The 22,367-nt window shown below is 41.1% G+C and overlaps 1 protein-coding gene across 3 annotated transcripts in view; it reads left to right on the top strand.

The window, feature by feature from the left end:
- ANKLE2 (ankyrin repeat and LEM domain containing 2) overlaps positions 1-21,254 on the top strand; it is a 116,695-nt gene extending 95,441 nt beyond the window's left edge. For all 3 annotated transcript variants that reach the window (XM_073628486.1, XM_073628492.1, XM_073628478.1), the window contains 6 exons: positions 12,925-13,097; positions 13,236-13,342; positions 14,825-15,012; positions 15,367-15,967; positions 16,562-16,693; positions 16,807-21,254. In XM_073628486.1, the coding sequence (XP_073484587.1) occupies positions 12,925-13,097; positions 13,236-13,342; positions 14,825-15,012; positions 15,367-15,967; positions 16,562-16,693; positions 16,807-17,038 (1,433 nt within the window). In that variant the 3' untranslated portion in view covers positions 17,039-21,254. The remainder of the gene's footprint in view (positions 1-12,924; positions 13,098-13,235; positions 13,343-14,824; positions 15,013-15,366; positions 15,968-16,561; positions 16,694-16,806) is intronic.
- The last annotated feature ends 1,113 nt before the right edge of the window (positions 21,255-22,367 follow it).

Consider the following 22,367-nt stretch of genomic DNA (forward strand, 5'->3'; position numbering starts at 1 on the left):
TCTCTCTCCACCTCAGCTGGCCGCCCGTCTGTTGTGGGAAAGAACGCCGGCGTGTATCTGTCTTACTGCACAGGAAGGCTGATAACAGATAGACAGGCAAGCCAAGCTCTCTCTCCCATCCGCTGCTTTTCAGTTTCCAGCTTTCTGTCTCTCTTTACTTCGTTCTGCTGCACTGGCCGTCAGTTTACTATCAGGAAAGTGCCAGCGTATAGTGTCTTTATTGCACCGGAATGCTCGAGACAGGTAAGGGGAAGATAGCCGGTGGGAGCAGCCGCCCCCCTCCCTCTCAGATGCCGGCGTATCCTTGCTTGTTGCACGAGGGTGTCCCGTGACAGGCGAGTCAGCAACAGCCCTTTCTCACATGCACCATATCTCAGCTGTGTCCATTAGCCCGGGGTCGTGGAGGGGGGGAGGAGCACTCACCTACTCACACACACACCCACCCATTCTCGAGGCACTGGTATTGTACCCCGTCAACTCTTTGCAAATTTTCTCCAGAGGTCTCGGATCACTGTTGGCGATGCAGAGAGGAACAAGGGACTTTACTCCATCTTTTGGTCTTGCCCAAAGATTAGACAGTATTGATTGGAGGTACAGAGGATATAAAAATTTACAGATTACCATATACCAGAGGATCCCACTTTTTCCTTGCTCCACTGTTCACAAATTCCACTACAGAAATATAAAAAATCTGTGCTATGTCACTTAGTCAGTGCCGTCAAAGCCTGCATTACCCTATGTTGGAGGGATTCGAAACCTCCCTCCATTGCTAGGTGGCTTAATAGGATCAGACGTATTGGCGCTATGGAGGACCTAGTTCTTTCCTCTAAAGACAGAAAACTATTTACTAAAACATGGTCATCTTGGGATCTGTTTGTATATTCAGAAGAGGGGAGGAGGTTACCAGAGAGCTGTTCGGGGGAGTGAGTCTACCCCGCCTATGTTTCCATCAATACGCTTGGGTAATCCGCCCCCTCTGGTAATTTTTGTTTCTGGACAGCAAGTTTGAAATCCTCCACGATACGCAAAAGACAGGGCTCGGGGTCAAGTGGTATGGAGACCTGAAATGCTATGTCTATCGTTTGCAATACTCTTGCTCAATAGGCTTGTAACTTGGGACAATGCCATGTGAGATGGATCAAGTCTGCATGATCCCTGGAGTATTTACTGCAAGTGGGGGTATCTAGGATGCCCATTTTCTTTTTCATACATCATGGGACACAGTCATGCTAATATTCATTACATGCTGGGTTATACTTCATCATTAGGTGAATGGACACTGGTAGACCAAATGTCTTCAGACAGGAAGTGATCCCCTATGTAACCCCTCCCATACAGGAAGCACTTCAGTTTTTTACCAGTGTCTGCAAGGTGGATGGCACGGTTTGTTTGAGCTCCAGGTCTCTAGTCCCATAAACTGTTCCAAAAATGAATCAAGGGTTTGACCTAACGGATCCATTTGACATAGGCTTTTATGCTTAGATAAATGGTACCCAAGCCTCGCAAAGAAGACTCAAGATCCTGCGAGGTTTTGCCTGTAACGTGGCCTCCGGGCACTGGACCCTGCGGAGTGGAAACCCTGGACACTACAGCGTTAAGGCATTTCCTGCAGGGTGCTGTACAGGTCCAAAGGAGTGGACCCTAAATATGAAAAGGTACCCGGTCCTTGAAGGTCCAAGTGACAGGATCCCGCTGCTTAGGGTGAAGATTGGGCCCTTAGCTTCTAAGTGGCCCTGCGCCTGGACCAGTAAGTGAAACCCCATTATGTTATTATTGTGAGGTGTTCTGGGCTAGCTGTGGGTGTTTGGAAAGTGTACCCTTTTTTTTTTTTTTTGCTTGTGTCTGGTTGTTTTTTTTTACCTGTATGATGGCGCACATCGGTGCGTCATTTCACCTTGGTTCGCCATGGCGCACGTACGTTTGCAGGAGTGCCATTGGGCTCAGCAGTTTGGCGGCCATGGTGCACGCGGCTTCGCCCGCACGTGCGCCGTAACCTTTATCTGGGCGCGCAAAGGTTTCCGTCGTACGCAAATACAGTCACGCCTGCTCGCCGGGACCGCACACATGCGTGCGTACACACGCATAGAACGTTCCGGTGTATACCCAGCTTATTTAAGCTGCGCAGGCCAAGCATGTGGTGCTTCGAGAAGGCAGCTGTGGGACACAAAGCAGGCTCTGAACAAACACTTGCAGTGGTTCATTTTTCCTTACCAGGGTCACGTGAATCACCAGGTGTTGCTTGGCATGCTAAACGTGCTTTAGCAGGATTGTTGTATAGGTGCTTGGTGGAGCCCTATTAAAGGGTCTCCCTTCTGAGGTGTTTCAATTACACCCAAGTACTCTGTTTGCAGGCATTGAATTTCTTCCAAAAAGAGAAGCGGGACTAACACCACAGGGAAGGCCACACCTACGTCCTCAGTAGTTCCTGATGAACCTAGTTGTATCCCTAGTGTTGTATCCCCTGAAAGACCAGATGCTCCCAGGCGATCTGAGCCGCTGCGCCTATCTAGTATTGTGCCTACAGTCAACGCTGCTGCTTCACCCTTTATCACTAAGGAGGAACTGTCCTCAGCTGGGTTAGAGCACAGAATTGCTGGCATGATTGCCTCCATCCCGCAGGGTGGCAGGAAGCGTGACAGATCCCCCTCTCTGGAGTCTTTGTCTGGAGCAGGAAATGGTGTTGAGGATGGGGAAGAGCTTAAAGCTCAGGTTTCAGTGGACTGCCCGGCAGATGAGTCTGCTTCCGAGCAATCTGGACAAGAAGATATCCACTCGATGTCTGCCTCTCAGTCAGAGGTTTTTGATCCTGACTGACCGAAATGGTTTGTTCTGTCTTTAAGTTGCCTCTTGCAGAGGTGACTGAGCCCCCCCCTGGTCCTCTTTAGGATCTGAGACCTTTTCAGGTCGCACAGACTTTCCCGCTACACCCCCTTTTGGAATAGGCTGATTGGGAACATCCTGACAAGACTTTTTTTGCCTCCTAAAAGGTTTATATCCCATGGATGAAAAGTTTGTTAAAAAAATGGAGCATGCCAGCCGTAGTTGCAGCAGTCTCTTCCTTTAAACAAGAACTTAACTTGTCCTGTAGATAACACACAGGGCTTGAAAGACCCTGTTGACAAGAAATTGGAATTTATTAAAAGCTTCCTTTTTTTTTTTTTTGTCCAGTTCAGCTATTCAACCAGCTGTTGCAGCAATTTGGTATTGCCAGTCCGTAAAGGATCAGGTCAAACGGCCTGATAGGCCTAACCAGCAGGATGATCTCCCTGAAAGTAATGCCGCGTACACACGAGCAGACTTTGCCCGGTGGACTTTTCGACGGACTTTCTGAATGAACGGACTTGCCTACACACAATCAACCAAAGTCCGACGAATTCGTACGTGATGACGTACGACCGGACTTAAATAAGGAAGTTCATAGCCAGTAGCCAATAGCTGCCCTAGCGTGGGTTTTGTCCGTCGAACTAGCATACAGACGAGCTGACTTTTCGACCGGACTCGAGTCCGTCGGATAGATTTGAAACATGTTTCAAATCTAAGTCCGTCCAACTTTTGAGAAAACAAAGTCCGCTGGAGCCCACACACGATCGAATTGTCTGACGAAATCCGGTACGCCGGACCAAGTTTGCCGCAAAGTCCGCTCGTGTGTACGCGGCATAAGACAAATATTCCTTGAGCACTGTGTTTTGCTACTGATGCTTTAAAGGATTCAATACAGCAGGTTTCTCGTCTGGCTCTCTTGTCTGTACATATGCGCAGACTTTTATGGTTTAAAAACTGGTCAGCTGAGCTTCCTTGTAAAAAGTTATTGGCTGGTTTCCCTTTTCATGGGGAATGTTTATTCGATGATCACTTGGACAAATGTTCAGGAGCTCATGACTACCGAAATCATAGCAATCAGTTTTACTACCGACATTTGAAGTTCAGATGTCAGTCCAACGAGCATGCTCAGCCTGACAGCGCAGTGGATAGATGACAAATTTCAATTGCAAAACATCCTACTTAACGCACGTGAGTTTGTTGGATCACATACTGCAGCAGCAATATCTGATGCTTTAAAAACCCTGCTTGACACTTGGCACATTGAGAAGTCTAAAGTGCATTTGATTGTCCGAGATAATGCGTGGAACATGGCAAAGGCAATGGAGGACAGTGAACTTCAAAGCATACCGTGCATGGCACATACGCTGCAATTGGCTGTGAATGAAGGATTGCTGAGTCAGGGCACCATATCTGATATTGTATCAAAAGGAAGAAAAATTGTGGGTCACTTTAAGCATTCTCCGCTTGCTTATTCCAGATTACAAGCTTTGCAGATGCAGTTTGGAATGGCACCGAAACGACTGCAGCTAGATGTAGCCACTCGTTGGAACAGCACCTACTATATGCTACAAAGTGTTTTTGAACAAAAGTGTGTTTTCGCTGCATACATTGCAGATTACGAGCTGCCAGCAACACTGAGTGCACATCAGTGGATGTTGAAAATAGTTTGTCTCTTCTATCTCCATTTGAACAGTTAACAAAAGAAATAAGCTCAGCTAATGCTTCCATTGCTGAAGTTATCCCCTTGATTGCTGCACTGAAGCGTCTGCTTGGAAAAGAGGTAGAAACAGACCATGGTGTAAAAACGGCTAAAACCACTCTACTGGAGGCCGTAACCAACCGGTTTCAAGACACCGAGTCCAACCCTCTGTACTGCATTGCAACAGTTCTAGATCCTCGATTTAAAGAGCATTACTTTAATGTGGAGAAAAAGCAGCGTGCATGGGAAATGATACTGGCACAAATGGAGGTGGTGGAAGCATCTAGTGAAGGAGTTTCAAAGTGTCGCACAGAGGAAAGTGAGAAACGTATCCATATCTGATATGTTTTAAGAAATTTTACACAAATGCACCCCAATCCATAGCGGTGCCACAACAAGTGCAGCTACCCAACAGCTGGATATTTATTTAGCTGAACAGCCTATTGCCAGAAGCGACAATCCACTTGAGTACTGGCGCATCAAGAAAGAATGTTTTCCCTTGCACAGATTGCACGCAGATATTTATCTGCCCCAAGCACCAGTACAGAGAGTGAGAGACTATTCAGTCTAGCATCTCATATTCTTGATGAGAAGAGAAACCGTCTCTCCTGTGAGAAAGCTGAACAGCTTTTGTTCTTAAAGCGAAATCAGCCACTTTTACTGAAATAGATTTAAAAATCCGTAGCATAGACCAATTCATTTACCATGTTGAACATAGTAACTGAATTGGTATTGGACTGTGCAATTGGAACATACAACATAGTATGACTGACTACCTAGTATGTTCCAATTGTCTAGTTGTGCCATTTGTTGGTTGTTCATTGTAGTTCTTCTACAGTTTTTTGCACTTCAATTTAAGAGAGAACTCCAGCTTTTGAACTACTGTACCATAGTTTGTTGCTGTTGGGCTAAAGTTAAACTATGTCTCTCCCTAAGCTGTCAGCCCGCTGCATGTGCAAATGCAAAACTGTATGTTCTGTATCTGTCTACATACTACAGTACTATACCGCACTGTGTTCCGGGTATGGGTGATGACTTCCATAAACACAGACTAGTCTACATTGCTTGCTGTGTTTGGCTGAGCACCGCTGCTGTAGACTAGTCTGTGTTCCACTTCCAGGATGTCTCTGCCCATACCCGGGGCCAGAACACAGTGAGGTCTACTGTATGACTAGTATGTATCTAACCCGCAGCTACATACATATTTTTATATCGCACATCCAGCCGCTGACACCTTAGGGAGAGAACTTGGGGGGAAAAAAACTACTAGTTCTCATTTAAGTTGAAAGAAAATAATAAAATAAAAATGTTATTACAGCATAGCAGATAGCACTGTACTATGTTATATTTACAGAAACTGTGAAACAGAATAACGGCCTTCTGCCATATTTCTGTTATGGTTAGTTGAGAGAGTTGTTCTTTAAAGTACTACTTACATGTATAGTTTGTTCTGTTGTTGGGCCAAACTATATCATTGTCTCTCCCTAAGCTGTCAGCCCGCTGCATGTACAAAACTGTATATTCTGTATCTGTGGCTGCCTACATACTACAGTACCACACTGTTCCGGGTATGGGTGGTGACTTCCATAAACACAGACTAGTCTACATTGCTTGCTGTGATTGGCTGAGCACCGCTGCTGTAGACTAGTCTGTGTTCCAGGATGTCTCCGCCCATACCCGGGGCTGGAACACAGTGCGTTCTACTGTATGACTATGTATGTAACCCGCAGCTACATAAATACACTTATCGCACATCCAGCCGCTGAAACCTTAGGGAGAGAGAACTGAATTACTAGTTCTGATGTAAGTTGGAAATTAATAAAATATAAAAAAAGTCATTCTTTGGCATTTTTATATTCATATTAAATAATTATTATTAATATTATATATTATTTATTTTATTTTTTTTATGCCTGTTTTTTATTTGGTATGGTGGTACAATGTGCACTGACTGCAGTCTTATTTTATTTTTATCTTCTGTGTCCACTGTCCAATTTTATGTGGGTTACTTTTTATTAAAGTACTTTTGGACATTACTGGATTGTAGTATTCTTTTCTTCATAAAATTAATGATTAAGTCGAATATAAATAATATAATGAATACAAATGTAACACAATTTTGTATATCGAATAATTTTTTTGGGTAATAGATTAAAAAAAAAAGCCTGTTTCGGTGCTGTTTCGTTATCAGTTTCGGTTTTCGGGATCAAGGAGGTTTTTCGGTATCGGTTTCGGCCACAAAAAACCCATTTGGTGCATCCCTATTCTGAATGCTATTGTTTGGCAGGGTGTCCCCCTCCCCTCAAGGCTATTGCTCTGGGACGTCCCAGCAGGTAATGAATATTAGCCTGACTCTGTGTCCCATGATGTATGAAAAAGAAAATAGGATTTTTACGTTATACTTACCTGTAAAATCCTTCTCTTTGAGTACATCATGGGACACAGAGATCCCTCCCCTCTTTTTTGAGGATTCAGTGCTTGCTACAAAACTGAAGTGCTTCCTGTATGGGAGGGGTTATATACGGCATCACTTCCTGTCTGAAGACCTTTGGTCTACCAGTGTCCATTCACCTAATGATGAAGTATAACCCAGCAGGTAATGAATATTGGCCAGACTCTGTCGCATGATGTACTAAAAAAAAAAAAAAGGATTTTACAGGTAAGTATGATGTAAAAATCCTATTTTTATGCATCTTAAGCGCGGTATAGTGTGCCCTCAGCAGTATATATAATTGCATGAGCCTTTGTGTCACATTAAGGGAGCAATGTGGTATTGCATGTAATACTTCTCCCACTGATCTTCCAGGAAGGGGCCAAAATCTAATTTCCATCTCTCGCCTGCTTTCGGGGGAAAGGACGTCAAAAAAATCATTAAGCAGCATTGCATATCAATGCTAGATAAAAACCCTTTGTGGAAGCTGATTCAGCCATCATATGGAACAGTGGCGTTGGGGAAAGTTGCCACTCCACTGCCGAGCCCTGGGCTGCTATATCATGTTTAAGCTGAACGTATAGTAAAACGGCATGGACTTTGGCAAGGAAAATTTGACACCTAATTCCTTTAAGGAACACAATACCATCCTTAAATATATAGTGTAAATGAGTTATTTCCCACTTACACCATCACGGGCCCTGTTGCAATGTTACCAACTCGGGGTAATTATAGCTTTTCCAGATGGGACTGTAGCCGGTAAACCCTGTTACCCGCTGTTCCGGAAGTGAGGGGAGAGAAGAGCTGCAGATGTGCACAGCACTGGATCAAATGAGAGCTCAGGTAAGTAAAAGGGGGGATGCTGACATCAAAACATTTTTTACCTTAATGCAAAGAATGCATTAAGGTAAACACTATTTAGGCTGTACAACCACTTTAAGCTTCCAAGGGGCACGTACCAGGGTTTAGGGGCTGAGGATAATGATTACAGTTAATTACACACACCTGTTTTTCTGTTTTTAATGATGTCCTAGTGTGTGTAGACTGCATTTCCTTGTGGTATTAATAAAGCATGAACCACCTTGTGAAACAGGTCTACCTATTTTTGTTCCTTCCCTGCCTCTCAGCAGCGACTGTTTTTACTACATCATGTGAAAGAAATTACCTGTATGTATTTTACATCTAGGGCATATGGGGTCTCTGTGAATATTTTATGGAGTTTTTGGGGTGTGTAGTAGATCCGATGTAGAAATTTCACCTGGATGAGTTTGTCATTGGAAGAAATAACCAGTTTGGGGGTGTATTCGAGGCAATCCTCCCAGCCCTCCCTGTCCAGTGAGGGTATATCCCTATGCCAAGTGACTCAGTCTCTCTAATTTGGGGGAGGGAACATAATTAACCCCTTCCCTGCCAGTGTTATTTATACATTGATCAGTTCATTTTTTTTTTTTAGCCCTGATCACTGTATTGGTGTCACTGGTCCCCAAAAAGTATCACTTGGGGTCAGATTTGTCTGCCGCAATGTCGCAGTCCTGCTAAAAATTGCAGATCGCCGCTATTACTAGTAAAAACAATAAAAAAAAGTCCCTCAATCTATCCCCTATTTTGTAGGCGCTACAACTTTTGCGCAAACCAATCAATATACGCTTATTGGGATTTTTTTTACCAAAAATATGAACTGATGAAGAAATTAGTTTTTTTTACTTTTTTTTTTTTTTTTTTTTTTTATCGATGTGTATTATAGCAGAAAGTAAATGTTGAATTTTTTAACTCGACTCGACCATGCAGCCCATCTTTCTTCAAGTGCCTCCTTTTTGGCAATCTTGAAACAGCCACACCACATGTTTTCAGAGAGTCCTGTATTTCACCAGAAGTTATTTGTGGGTTGTTCTTTGCATCCCGAACAATTTTCCTGGCAGTTGTGGCTGAAATTTCAGTTGGTCTACCTGACCGTGGTTTGGTTTCAAGAGAACCCCTCATTTTCCCCTTCTTGATTAGAGTTTGAACACTGCTGATTGGCATTCTCAATTCCTTGGATATCTTTTTATATCTTTCTTTTTTATATAGTTCAACTACCTTTTCCCGCAGATCCTTTGACATTTTTTTTGCTTTCCCCATTACTCAGAATCCAGAAACGTCAGTGCAGCACTGGATTAAAGATGCTTATTTCATCAAACATTTGAGCAATAAAGTGTGTTAGTGCATTAAAATTCCAAAGTGTTTTTTTTTCCAAAATGTGTTTGAAAAATTGCTGCGCAAATACTGTGTAAAAAAAATTGCAACACCCACCATTTTAATCTGTAGGGCCTTTGCTTTAAAAAAAATATAATGTTTCTAGCAAAAAATATATATTTTTTCATGTAAACAAAGTGTCAGAAAGGGCTTTGTCTTCAAGTGGTTAGAAGAGTGGGTGATGTGTGACATAAGCTTCTAATGTTGTGCATAAAATGCCAGGACAGTTCAACCCCTTTTTGGAAAGTAGACACCCCAAGCCATTTGCTGATAGGCATGTTGAGTCCATGGAATATTTTATATTTTTCCACAAGTTTCAGGAAAATTGCCATTTTTATGCCACTTTCTAAGGGCGTAAAATGTTGATTTCACTTCCCCATATCTATCGGTTTGGGAGGCCATGAAATGTCAAGATGGCACAAAACCCCACAAATGACCCCATTTTGGAAAGTAGACAGACACTTCAAGCTATTTGCTGAGAGGCATGTTGTGTCCATGGAATGTTTTTATACTTTGCCACAAGTTTCGGGAAAATTGTAAATCTTTTTTTTTTTTTTTTTTACACAAAGTTGTCACTAAATTATGTATTGTTCAAACATGGCATTGCACCACAAAATACATTCTGCTGCTTCTCCTGAGTATGGGGATACCACATGTGTGAGGCTTTTTGGGAGCTTAGCCGCGTACAGGACCCTGAAAACCAAGCACCTTCAGGCTTTCTAAAGGCGTAACATTGTGATTTTACTCCTCACTACCTATCAGTTAAGGAGGCCCTGAAATGTCCAGATAGCACAAACGCCCCCCCCCAAATGACCTTATTTTGGAATGTGGACACCTCAAGGTATTTGCTAAGAGGCAAGGTGAGTATTTTGTAGCTCATTTGTTTTTGAAAATTAAGAAAAATGTAATTTTTTTTTTTTCTTCCAATTTTTAAAACTGTGACAAAAAGTGAGATCTGCAAAATACTGAACATGCCTCTCAGCAAATAGCTTGGGGTGTCTACTTTCCAAAATTGGGTCATTTTGGGGGGGGGGGTTGTGCGATCTGGGCGTTTCATAGCCTCCGAAACTGTGATGGGCAGTGAGGAGTGAAATCAAAACTTTACGCCCTTAGAAAGCCTGAAGGCAGTGATTGGTTTTTGGGGTCCTGTACGCGGTTAGACTGCCAAAAAATCCCACACGTGGTATCTCCATACTCGGAGAAGCAGCAGAATGTATTTTGGGGTGTAATTCCACATATAACCATGGCATGTGTAAGCAATATATCATTTAGTGACAACTTTGTGTAATTTAAAAAAAAAAAATTTTTTTTTTCATTTTTCAATCACTTATGACAAAAAATAAAATATTTAAGGGGCTCAACATGCCTCTCAGCAATTTCCTTGGGGTATCTACTTTCCAAAATAGGGTCATTTGGGGGGGGGGGTTGTGCTGCCCTGCCATTTTAGCACCTCAAGAAATGAGATGAGAAGCAATCATAAACTAAAAGCTGCGTAAATTCCAGAAAATGTGCCCTAGTTTGTAGACGCTATAACTTTTGCGCAAACCAATAAATATACGCTAATTGACTTTTTTGTTTTACCAAAGACATGTGGCTGAATGAATTTTGGCCTAAAAGTATGGCTAAAATTTGAGTTCATTGTATTTTTTTAATAACAAAAAGTAGAAAAAATATATATATATATGTATTTTTTTAATTTTTGGTCTTTTTCCATTTATATAGTAAAAAATAAAAATCGCAGAGGCAATCAAATACCATCAAAAGAAAGCTCTATTTGTGGGTTAAAAAAAGGACACAAATTTTAATTTGGGTACAGCATTGCATGACCACGCAATTACCAGTTAAAGCATTGCAGTGTCAAATTGTAAAAAGTGCTCTGGTCATTGAGCAGCCAAATCTTCCGGGGCGGAAGTGGTAAAGATAAAAAGCCGCCTGTGTGCAGCAGCCTCCCCAGCACCCCCTAAAACTTGAGTCCCGTCTCTGTCCAGCGATGTCCATGAGTCCCTCTGCCATCCCTGACTCCCCCTCCTGATTGGCTTAGAAACAGCAGCGGTGCCATTGGCTCCCGCGACTGTCACTCAGTCAGCCAATCGGAGAGAGGGGCGGGGCCGAACGGCAGCTCTGTGTCTGAATGGACACGCAGAGCTGTGGCTCGGGTACCCCCATAGCAAGCTGCTTGCTGTGGGGGCACTCAACTGGAGGGAGGGGCCAGGAGCAGTAAAGAGGGACCCGGGAAGAGGAGGATCCAGGTTGCTCTGTGAAAAACTACTGCACTTAGGAGGTAGGTATAACATGTTTGTTTTTTTGTTTGTGTTTTTTTTAAGACTTATCACTTTTACTTTCAATGATAATGGTAAACGGGACAAATGGAAAGGCAGAATCTCCTAAACAGGGTCCCCGACAGCAATAAAAACTGACAGGTGTTCAAATGCATCTCCACTCTATCAGAAAAAATAAAAAATTGCCTTTTAGTTAACCACTTACAGACTGCCTGCCGTCGTTTTACTTTGCTAATTTGAAGAGGAATATCGTTGTGGCAGCAGCTAGCTCCCGTAACCTTGGTATCCTCTTCTTCAGTGGGCGGTCTGCTTCAAGATAAAGGGTCTCTGTGGCGGATTCACCGCAAGATCACTTTTATCGGCGACGGGAGAGTGCCCGCCGCTCTCCGGTGCCCTCCGCCGCTTACTGGAGCCATCAGCAGTGGAGGCGATCGCGTCTGAACTCTAGCTTGGCATGGAGACGAGTGAGGGGAAGATGGCCCTCACCCGTCACCATATCATTGCAAGGGCGGAAGCAACGTCAAAACATCACTTCTGCCCATAGCTTTTAAAGGGACATTTTTATTTTTTATTTTCAAATGACATTCAAATTTTTTTTTTTATTGCATTTTAGTGTAGATATGAGATCTGAGGTCTTTTTGACCCCACATCTCATATTTAAGAGGTCCTGTCATGCTTTTTTTCTATTACAAGGGATGTTTACATCCCTTGTAATAGGAATACAAGCGACACTTTTTTTTTTTTTTTTTTACACTGTTCTTTTGAAAAAAAAAAAAAAATTAAATAAAAGGTAAAATAAGATTTTTTTTTTTTAAATGCGCCCCTTCCCGCCGAGCTTGCATGCAGAAGCGAACGCATACCTGAGTAGCACCCGCATATGAAAATGGTGTTCAAACCACACGTGAGGTATAACTGCGATCGTTAGAGCAATAATTCTAGCCCTAGACCTCCTCTGTAACTCGAAACATGCAACCTGTAGAATTTTTTTTTTTTTTAAACATCAACTATGGAGATTTTTAAGGGTAAATGTTTGTCGCCATTCCACGAGCGGGTGCAATTTTGAAGCGTGACATGTTGGGTATCAAGTTACTCAGTGTAACATCCTCTTTCACAATATAAAAAAAAAAACTAGTGCGCTTGTGTAAGATAGATAGATATAGATATAGATATAATTAAAAAATGTTTGGGGGTTCTAAATAATTTTCTGGCAAAAAATACTGATTTTAACTTGTAAACAACAAATGTCAGAAATAGACCTGGTTTGAAGTGGTTAAATAGTTTGAGTTCCAAAGAGCATTGTCTATCCTAGAAAGTATTTATCTTTTTATGACTTGCAATCCTCTTTAGGATCTACTATATGTAAGTGTATGTACTGTTTTTTTGTTTTTTGTTTTTTTTTCTTCAATGTATGCTTTTATGTAGGAGTTTGCAATTCTAATTTGTTACAATTTTACTCCCAGGGCATTTTTATGTCCCACTACTTCGTGCGGAGGATAACTCTTCTTTCCCAATTATTGGAGTACCCTGGACAAAGGAACAGCCCGATGTTCTCGCTCAGCCCAAATACTGTGTCAGCCCCAAAGATCCCTCACTAACAGTTAGAGCATTTGCTGGACCCATGAGCCCCTCAAAGGTGAGAAACCGATTTAGCGCGCGCCGTGTGTGTGTGTAATAAATATATATAAAATGTAACACTGTCTAAATGTGTGAGTGTTTTTTAAGAAAATTGAAAAGGGGGGTGTGTGTGTCTATTGTAATATTATTATTTTAGGCTGAGGAGTTTAGAAGAACTTGGAAGACTCCACCACGGGAAAGGGCTGGATTGTTTCACAATATCAGAAAAACTGATCCAGAAAGAGGCGTGGAAAGAGTAGGGAGGTAAGATTGCCTTTTACAATCCTAGAAAAATATGTGGCTAACCTAAAATTTTAAATGTACCTTCTAGGGTTCTTTCTGACCTGTCTGCTCAGGTTTTTTCTATTGACGCACACTTATTGTGTGAAGACAGCCTGTTCATTTGACTGGGCTGCCCTGTAGAAGCCCATTGCAGCAATCACATGGGTAGTACATTGTGGTGTGCTGCATTAGGATGCAATTGGCAATGAATTGCTTGCATCGCTGCAATGCACTACAGTGCACAGGTGTGACTGTAGGCATTTTGTGTCAGGTAACTGATGGCAATTGGTGCATGCCTCTTGATTCCAGAAAATCCTTTTACAATGCTGTCTGGAAACCTGCATGAGGGAAAATACTGTCCTGCCAGAAATCTGAAAACCTATCTGTATATTTGTGGGCTATTTTACTTTGGGATTGTTATATGACAAACCAGAATTAAATTATAAAGTTGTGTATTCATTAAAACTTGAGGCTGAAAAATTTCTCTAGGACTTGGCTGGTAAGTTTTACATTACAACAAAGACCTTTTACTGGAGTAGGTGTTTCAAATCACAAACAATTGGTATCCTGGAACTAGGGTGGATTGAATTTAAATCAAGTTGATTTTAAATCCCTAGTATAAAAAGGCTTGATTTAAATTAACTCGATTTTTAAATTATAATTTTTAAAGAGCAACTATCATCTCTGCCCCGCAGCGGCTCTTTCTTTGACCCGCTGTTGACTCACCGACAGTCCCATTCACTTTAATGGGATGGCTGGTGATGCGGCAGTGATACAACATGGTGAGAGACGTGGCGGCAGCAGGTGAGTGGATGCCCGCTAACAGACACTGCCATGATGGATCTGGAATGACAGGTATTTTTTTAAATGTAAGCACTTATTCTTGCTGGTAGATAGAATCATTCATATTTGCAAACAAAATTAAGTTTTCTTATTTAGACTACTAAGTTCTCATGGTTAGTAAAATGGCCGTATCAGAACCAATCCAATCATATAGGTTGTAGTGTACATAGATTTGCAAAACAATGGGATAAAAGCATATTCCCGAACTTTGTTTTATCTCATGGTTACTGTTACATGGTTACTGCGAAATTGTGTGAATGCATCAATGCAGTGCAAAATGTAAATATTGCAGAATATACAGCCTCATGCTACACAACTAAGCTCCATTTCATGTTAAAACTAAATTAATGTATCTTGAATAGAAAACTATCTTTTAGATTAGATTTTTACTCCAAAAGCATTTTATAAAAAATTAATTTAAAAGTCAAAAAAATCTCATTTGTTTTTAAAAATCATTGATTTTTATCCACCCTGCTTGGAACACCATACTTGGTTTGAGGGTGCAAATTATGGCGATCCTGAGAAACTGACAGTAAATAAATGACAGCGTTGGCTGCTACATTGGTACATGTTCTGCTTTACACTATACTGATTGTTCCTTCTACTTTTGATCACTTACAGGGAGCTTGCTCACGAGCTGGATGTCCCTTGGGTGGAGTATTGGGAGTTTCTAGGTTGTTTTGTTGATCTTTCTTCCCAGGAAGGTTTGGGAAAGCTGGAGGAATACCTGAGCAAGAAGGCGAGTGAGAGATTGCAAACTGACCATGATCATGAAATCTGCAACAGATTTAAAACTCCATCTCCAGCAGGTAGGCATCGGGCAAAGGATATGCAATTGTAAGTAACATGTGCAAACACCAAGTGCATGTGAACAGGACTGAATGTGGAAATTTGTTTGGTGTGTGTATGCCCCCCAGTTGCTAACTTCTGAGTCGCGGGTCTGTAAACTGCATACTGTAAACTGTTTTTAGAAGAGGTAAAATGCCTTATCGGTATACTTTTAGATCAGCGTTGAAGAAACTTGGTATGACCACACTCCTGATACCTTGCTCCTTCATGTCACATTCCCTTCTTACTAGCATGCATTGATGGTAAAATAATTGGCAAATGTCAGTGTGTGTGATCAGTAAATGCATTCCTTTTTATGCTTATCTTATTTACAGGAAAAAGTAAAACGTGCTGCAATTCTGTTTCTGTGGGAGCATTCTTGGATGATGAGGAAGACATAAGTCTTGAAGAAATAAAAAACAGACAGAATGCAGCACTGAAGAACAGCTTGTATTTGGAGACAATCTCAGCACCAGAATGCATAATGGACACTACACCAATACCCAGTAGTCCTCATAAAGAAGGATCCAAGCATGGTTACTGCAGCCCTTTGAGTAGTGACTGCGGGCATCAGCAGGATTTTGAGAACATGTTATCTCCAGTGTCCAATCTCCTAGCAGAGTTTGAAAAAATGTCATTTTCAGATCTGAAAGAAGATGGTGAGGTGTTTCATACAGGTTCGGCTGTCGGGAAGCGAAATAGAATGAATGTTCATGATCCAGACATTGAATCCAAAAGCTTACTGATTAGGACAGAGAGTTCAGGTGTGCTGCGGGCTGGTGAACCCCTTTCCAATATCGCCCTTTCAGGCAAACCACCTCTGGGACACAGCGATGAGCTGCCACGCTCAAATTCCTTTTCAGAACCTTCTGCTTCACAAGTAATTATGAAAACACCAGTAAAACACCAAAGTTATAGCGCAATATTTCTACTTGGGTATGTATGTTTGTTATATCATATTATTTCTAAGTCTTGAACTTTTAACGACTTGCCTTTCAGCTTTATTTCTCAAATAAATAGGATGTAAAAGTAATGTTTATATAAACAGTTTTCTGTGTTTGAGTCATATAGCCTTTGCTGCTTCATAGAGCACCTTGTTGGACTGCTTTTTGAACATCCCTAGAGTCTAAAATTCTCATGTTCTCCCAATAGAATAGAAAGAAAATAGGATTTTTGTGTTTGCCTTAAAATTTTGCTTTGAGTCCGTTGAGAGACATGTGCCTCTTTCCTCTGTTTTTCATGCTCTCAGTACTACTTTGGATGGGATTACCTTTGTTATGTTGCCAGTGTCCATTTCTATTATAGGCTGCAGTATTACCTGTCAGTCTGTAAGGATTCATGTGTCCCTCAGTGCACGTATAAATGTCATGATGCATACAAAACTCCTTTTTTTTTTTTTTTTGTTTGCGTATAGAGACTTGGCATACAGTGTTAGTTTTTACTTACTAGAGTATGGCCAAGTAGCATTCTTGGTTGCTGCAGAATTTACTGTCCTATTTTCACAAGCTGTATTGCATAATTATTTTTCAGGAAAGAACCTTCTAAGCTAGACAATGATGTTTTAGCAGCTGTGGAAAAGGTGGAAATTGATGCTCAGAAATATCACAATATTTCCAGGTGGATTACAGATGTTCTGTCTTACTCCAGTACAGAACGGCAAAGGTATTGTGAAACCAATGTAAAGGTTTATTTTATTTTGGCCTTTTGTTAATTGTGCATTTGCTAATGGTTTTGTCAGCTGATGTGCATTTTTTTTCTCTGGTACTGTCTTATAGTTGGCCAAGCCCTGCTGTCTTATCAGGAAGAAACAAGTCTCAAATCTGTAGTTCTAACTCCCAAGGTGGCCTTGGCTTTTCTACTCCTGGGCGGAGCAGCCCAATTCCTGGGAGTCCTGGGAAATATGTGAACACGTCTGATTATGGCAGTCCAGGAAGGTACAGCCCAGCATATGCCAGCCACATTCAGCTGCTGCGAATACGCCATTTCTCTGATCACTCATCCCTTTAGAATGAGCTTTTATCCTCCTTGTTTGTAAGCTGAGGCAATCAACCTGGGGCCATAAAGTTTTTTGGGGAATTTGTCAGGATGGCTACCGATCGCAACTAAGGCTCCCATCCAACGTTATCCTTGCTTATCTCTAGAAACTGCTAGTTTTTGGATTAGTCACATCATTATGCACAATGCTGCACAGTCTGTGCTGACAGGTTCCCTTTATTTGCAAAGTATGAAGAAGCCGATGCCCTTCATGCTTGAGCATCTATCATGGATGGAATCTGCTGCAAGTATGAACCAGGTGGAGAGTAATCCTTTTCACCTTCCTGCCATTAAAAAACTTAAATTGTGTTGTCTAAAACATTTGTGCAACTTTGATGTTTAAAAAACTGTAGTAGTCACAGTCAGGAAATTTGCCAATCCACATTGGCCTGTGTCTATTAGCTAAAGCCTTGATTATTTTTGCTTGGCCAGTGAATCACTTAGCAATAACTTGCAGTGTGTACCCATGTGTGTAGGGCACTTGTGTTGTCCCTCTTTTGATGGTGTTAATGCTAAATACCCTACTCCAGTCCATTGTTCAATTCCCACTTATATGTATCAATAATCAAGTGCAGACACAACGTTTTAGTGGCCTATCTTTTAAATTCTTTTTTTTTTTTTTTTAAATATTCTGCCATTTTCATAAGGAAAAACATTTTCTGATCTTTTTGTAAGTTGACAATTGGGTTGTAAAGAACATGTTCAAATGTTGGACACTGACAAGTGTTGATATTTACAGGGTTGTTCTATGTATTGTCCAGTTTTTCAGTCTCTACACTGAAAAATGTTATGCTGTCCCTTTTTTAAAATAACTGACGTTTTAAAAATGAACAAAGCAACTCCTAAAGTATTTTGTGTTGACCTGAAATTGTGATAATGGTGTGCATTGATTTGCTATTGTAAGCTAAAGGGACAGTAACAAAGTGTTTAGTAAATCTACAAGATACATCAGCATATATCCATAGTTTTAAAGAAACTGTTGGAGTGGGAGTGACCTGGGACTGCTACAGGTATGAAGTGCATATCATTCTTGCAGCAGTCTTTCAAATCTTTCTTTTACTGCCAAATCTCAGGCTGTTTTGACAGGCAACCCAATGCTGCAACATGTTTGGTATAGTTGGGAGTTTGGCCCCAAGCCTACATATTTGACTCATCTTGATGGGCAGCCTCACTGGCCAGTAGGGTGTGTTAGTATGAAATGATGGGCAAGCTTCATTGCTGTCAGGAAGTACAGATACTTTGCCTGTCAGCACTGCTGAGAATTTTACGCAACAGTAAGGTTTTGAAGGCTGCTGTATTGAAAAGTGCAAGCACCTCATATCTGCAGTTTTTTTTTTTTTTTTTCTTTTTTTTTTTTTTCTCCTGACAATCAGGTTTTTTTTTCCCAATCAACATAACAAACTGCAAGCTAATAAAGGGTCTTCACCCTTTGCTTTTTTTTTTTTTGACAAGGCAGTATTAAAAATCTGAAGAAAGGAGTAAAGACAAGCCCATAGACCATGAGAAATCTGGTCATGGGGTAGAGTAGCTGCCATTAAAATGTATACAAAAGATCTATTCAGAGTTTGGCTTACTGTTGGTTGATGTGTGCAGCCAGTATGCTTACTTTTTTCCTTCTGTTCAACCTACTGCGCCATCTACTTCACCAAATTGTACACTGCTCCTTCATGCTCTGGGCAATGGATTATAGTGAATTTGGCTTACATAACCAACTTTATAAGCATTTTTTTTGCATTTTTACTTTTCAGCAAGCTTCTGAAAAGGCATTGTAACAAAAAAATGACCACTAACCTTTTTAATGTAAGAATTCTGCAGCAAAGTTTGTTACAAGTCAGTTTTGTTGGCTTTACTTGGGTTTCTGTTTACTTCATCTTGTTATATCCAGAAATTGCACTACTTTTTGTCATGTTTTTAGCAAGTGCTTTTCCTAAGCTGCTGCAACACAGGGTTTTTTTAGTCTAGTGTTATGTTAGTAAACCTTTTCAAATTTTCTTATTTATGGCAGTTTGGGGTACTGATTGCATTACCCAGCCATTGACTTAAATTTTGCACAGTTGTCTCATAGGCATATAATCAATACCTAGATACAACATAGTGGCAGGTGCTACTTTGCCTTTGAGACATTGCTTTTAGGTAGAATAGTAAATGGAATTTGGTACTAGAGAGACAGATTTATGAAAAAAAATGAGCTTTTATTGCAGTTCCACAGTCAGATGTAAATTGTTTGCTATGGACAACAGTTCTACATTTACAAGTCGGGCTAAATCTTGATCAAATATTGTTGATCTCTATTACCAATGTACTTTGTTAGTATGATCTACAGATGCAGAGTTTAATCATAGGACAAAGTTCCTTAGCATTTGTCAAGGCTTTCTCTGTATCTACAGCTGTTGGTTTCAGAGGATTGTAGCTACATTCTTTTCCCGGAATGGGAAAGGACCATGGCCAAAGAAGAGTCTGTGTACAAGCCCTTAAAGGCAACAGTCTTCCAGCTGCAGAACAGGAGCACATAAATGCATTCACAATCTGTACTGCTGTTCTGAGACTATGGAGAAGTTTGGTATTGTGGTATGATGACCTGGTTTCCGTCTACCTGTTGGCTAACAGATTTAGTGTACTGTATACTGTTAATATACATATGCCATATTTTAATAATTCCAACCAAAAGTGTTCTATTTTATGTTTCTCTTGGTATCATTGGATTTATCTAACTTTGTGTATGTGTTTTAAACTGTTCTGTCTGAAGTGTCAAATATTTATGGTTCTTTTAAAAAAAAAAAAAAAAAAAATGTGCTGGTTAATAAAGCAAATATGCACAAGTCAGACTATTATGTATAGTACTTGCATTAGGAATGGTTTCCTGTATAAGCACAGTAGATGTGGCAAATGTCTTAGTAAAAGAGTTGTATTGTACAAGCGGTTACCATTCTCGAATAACAAAATGCTTGTCCACTGCAAGACTTATCCAAACAAAGCCAATTTGGAATTGCATCAGGAGGTGAGGCTACAACATTAAGCTTTCAGTGGAATTCTACTTGGAATCATTAATTCGGTCAAATAGTATATGCCTGTATTCTATATTTAAATATTTTTATTGTTGAATCTTTTTATGAATACTGTTATGTATTGACATGGTTGATAATGATGATTCAAGAGGCATATTAATAAACAAATTATCCAAGGAACACAGTATCAAAGAGGGTACTGTCTTTGGATGTACAGTCATGTATCAACTAATGCTAAGTAGAAGTGATAGCAATCCTAAATCTTGAAAATGGCAACGTCACCACTTAGGATCCCCCAAACCATTTAGCCCAATTTTTTTGTATAATGTGAAAGATGTTACGCCAAGTAAATTGATACACAACATGTCATACTTTAAAACTGCGCACGTTTGTGAAATGGAGACAACCTACGCTACTTAAAACTCCATAGGCGTCGCTTTAAAAATTTCTACAAGTTACCAGTTTAGAGTTAGAGGAGGCTTTGAGCTAGAATTAATGCTCTCTCTCTGACAATCGTGGTGATGCCTCACGTGTGGTTTGAACATGGTTTACATATGTGGACGTGACTTGCATATGCGTTCACCTCTGCGCGTGAGCTCAGAGGGACGAGGTGCTTTAAAAAAAAAAAAAAATCTTTTTACTTTTTTATTTTTACGCTGTTCCGTTGAAAAAAAATAAATTTTTGATCACTTTTATTCCTATTACAAGGAATGGAAACATCCCATGTAATAAAAATAAGCAGGGCAGGACTCTTTAATGCAAGATCTGAGGTCAAAGACCTCATGTCTCACATTTACACTTAAAAAACAAAAAGTATGTCAATTTACTTTTATACAAAAAAAAAGGGGGCCCTTTTAAGGCCAGAGGGCGGAAGTGACGTTTGACATTGCTCCGGTCCTCTAAGGGCATAGAGTCAGGGGCCACCTTGACCTCACTTGACTTCCTGCCCATCCGCCCAGTACACGGATCATTTTTGCCGCTACCGACATCTCGGGGGGGAGGGGGAGGCCACCTGCGGGCCCATATAAGGGATCCTCTGGTGAATCTGCAGCCGGGACTGCTTTTGCCTGATGCCGGATCACCTGCTGTGTAAAAAAAAAAAAAAAAAAAAAAAAAAAAATACCGGGGTTATGGCACCTACCTGCTGCCATAACCACAGTATGCAACGTCAAAGTAGCGACGTACATACACGGTGGGTGGGCTGGAAGTGGTTAAAGCAAAAAAAAAAAAACAGTGCTGCAGTGTTTAAGGACTTATGCACACTGGGACTTTGGCTCCATTATTCGAGACTCCAGGTGTTTAGATGTGGGCAGAAGACAAAAGGCATTGTCTGGCCCTGCTGCTGGCATCCTGTAACATTCAGAGGCTGACAGTTGTTGTGAAGGTTGGAGATGCCTAGCTAGTTGAGGTGGGTGAAATAGCTCTTTAACTGGGCAGTGAAGGCCTGTGATTAGGAGGTTTCTTAATGACATATGTGCATAAATAAAGCATGCATGATTGGCTTTAAATACTGATCTTCCATCTCCCAGTTTTAGTACTGATTGCACACTGCTGATTTTTACCCAAACTATAAAACATTACAGAATTCATTGTGAAGCCCAGCAGTCCTCTGGTTGATAACGCCCTTCCTAGAGGTGGTGGTACGCTAGGCAGTAGCAAAGGCACAACTCCTTTTCTCCTATTCAAAGAGGTGTTTTGGCTGCACAGAGAGGCACTGAAGCTTCAGGAGCCGTGTGAGGGTCACATGAAATGGCCTAGCAGGCCGTGTGTTTGACACGTGGGCTATGACATTCATTCTCAGCTGATGAAAGGATTGCAGGAATGCCCTGGTATTATAAGGGCTGCAACACAGAGGGCTATCTCCAGTGGCCCCTGAGAGGTTAGCCAGTGAGGAAGCGGGCTCATTTTTGTGTTTAAATTCGATACCCCTTCTTTACTGTGTGTCTTACAGCATGGGAGGTGGCCCAGCCTGCTGCTGTTTATCAAGATTAAAGTGGTATTGAAACCAAAAACAACATTTAAAAATATTGCAACTTAAGCGTTTGTAAACCGATGCACTTTAATTTTTTTTTTTTTTTTTTTTTCTCTTGCCTGCAAGGCAAAGGCATTGCATACTACACGTTGTGAAACTTACCTCAAAACAAAGCCTTCCAGTGATGCAATGTCATCACTGGAGACAGCTTCCATCTTTACCTGTCTTGCGTCTGTGTTCATGGACTCCAACTGTTTGACTGCGTGCAGGAGCTGCCGGTCATGGCACAGGGCTCTGGAGAAACTACACGAGCAGCTGTTCCTTC

This window comes from Aquarana catesbeiana, linkage group LG01 (genome assembly GCF_042186555.1).
Source record: "Aquarana catesbeiana isolate 2022-GZ linkage group LG01, ASM4218655v1, whole genome shotgun sequence".
Lineage (NCBI taxonomy): Eukaryota > Metazoa > Chordata > Amphibia > Anura > Ranidae > Aquarana > Aquarana catesbeiana.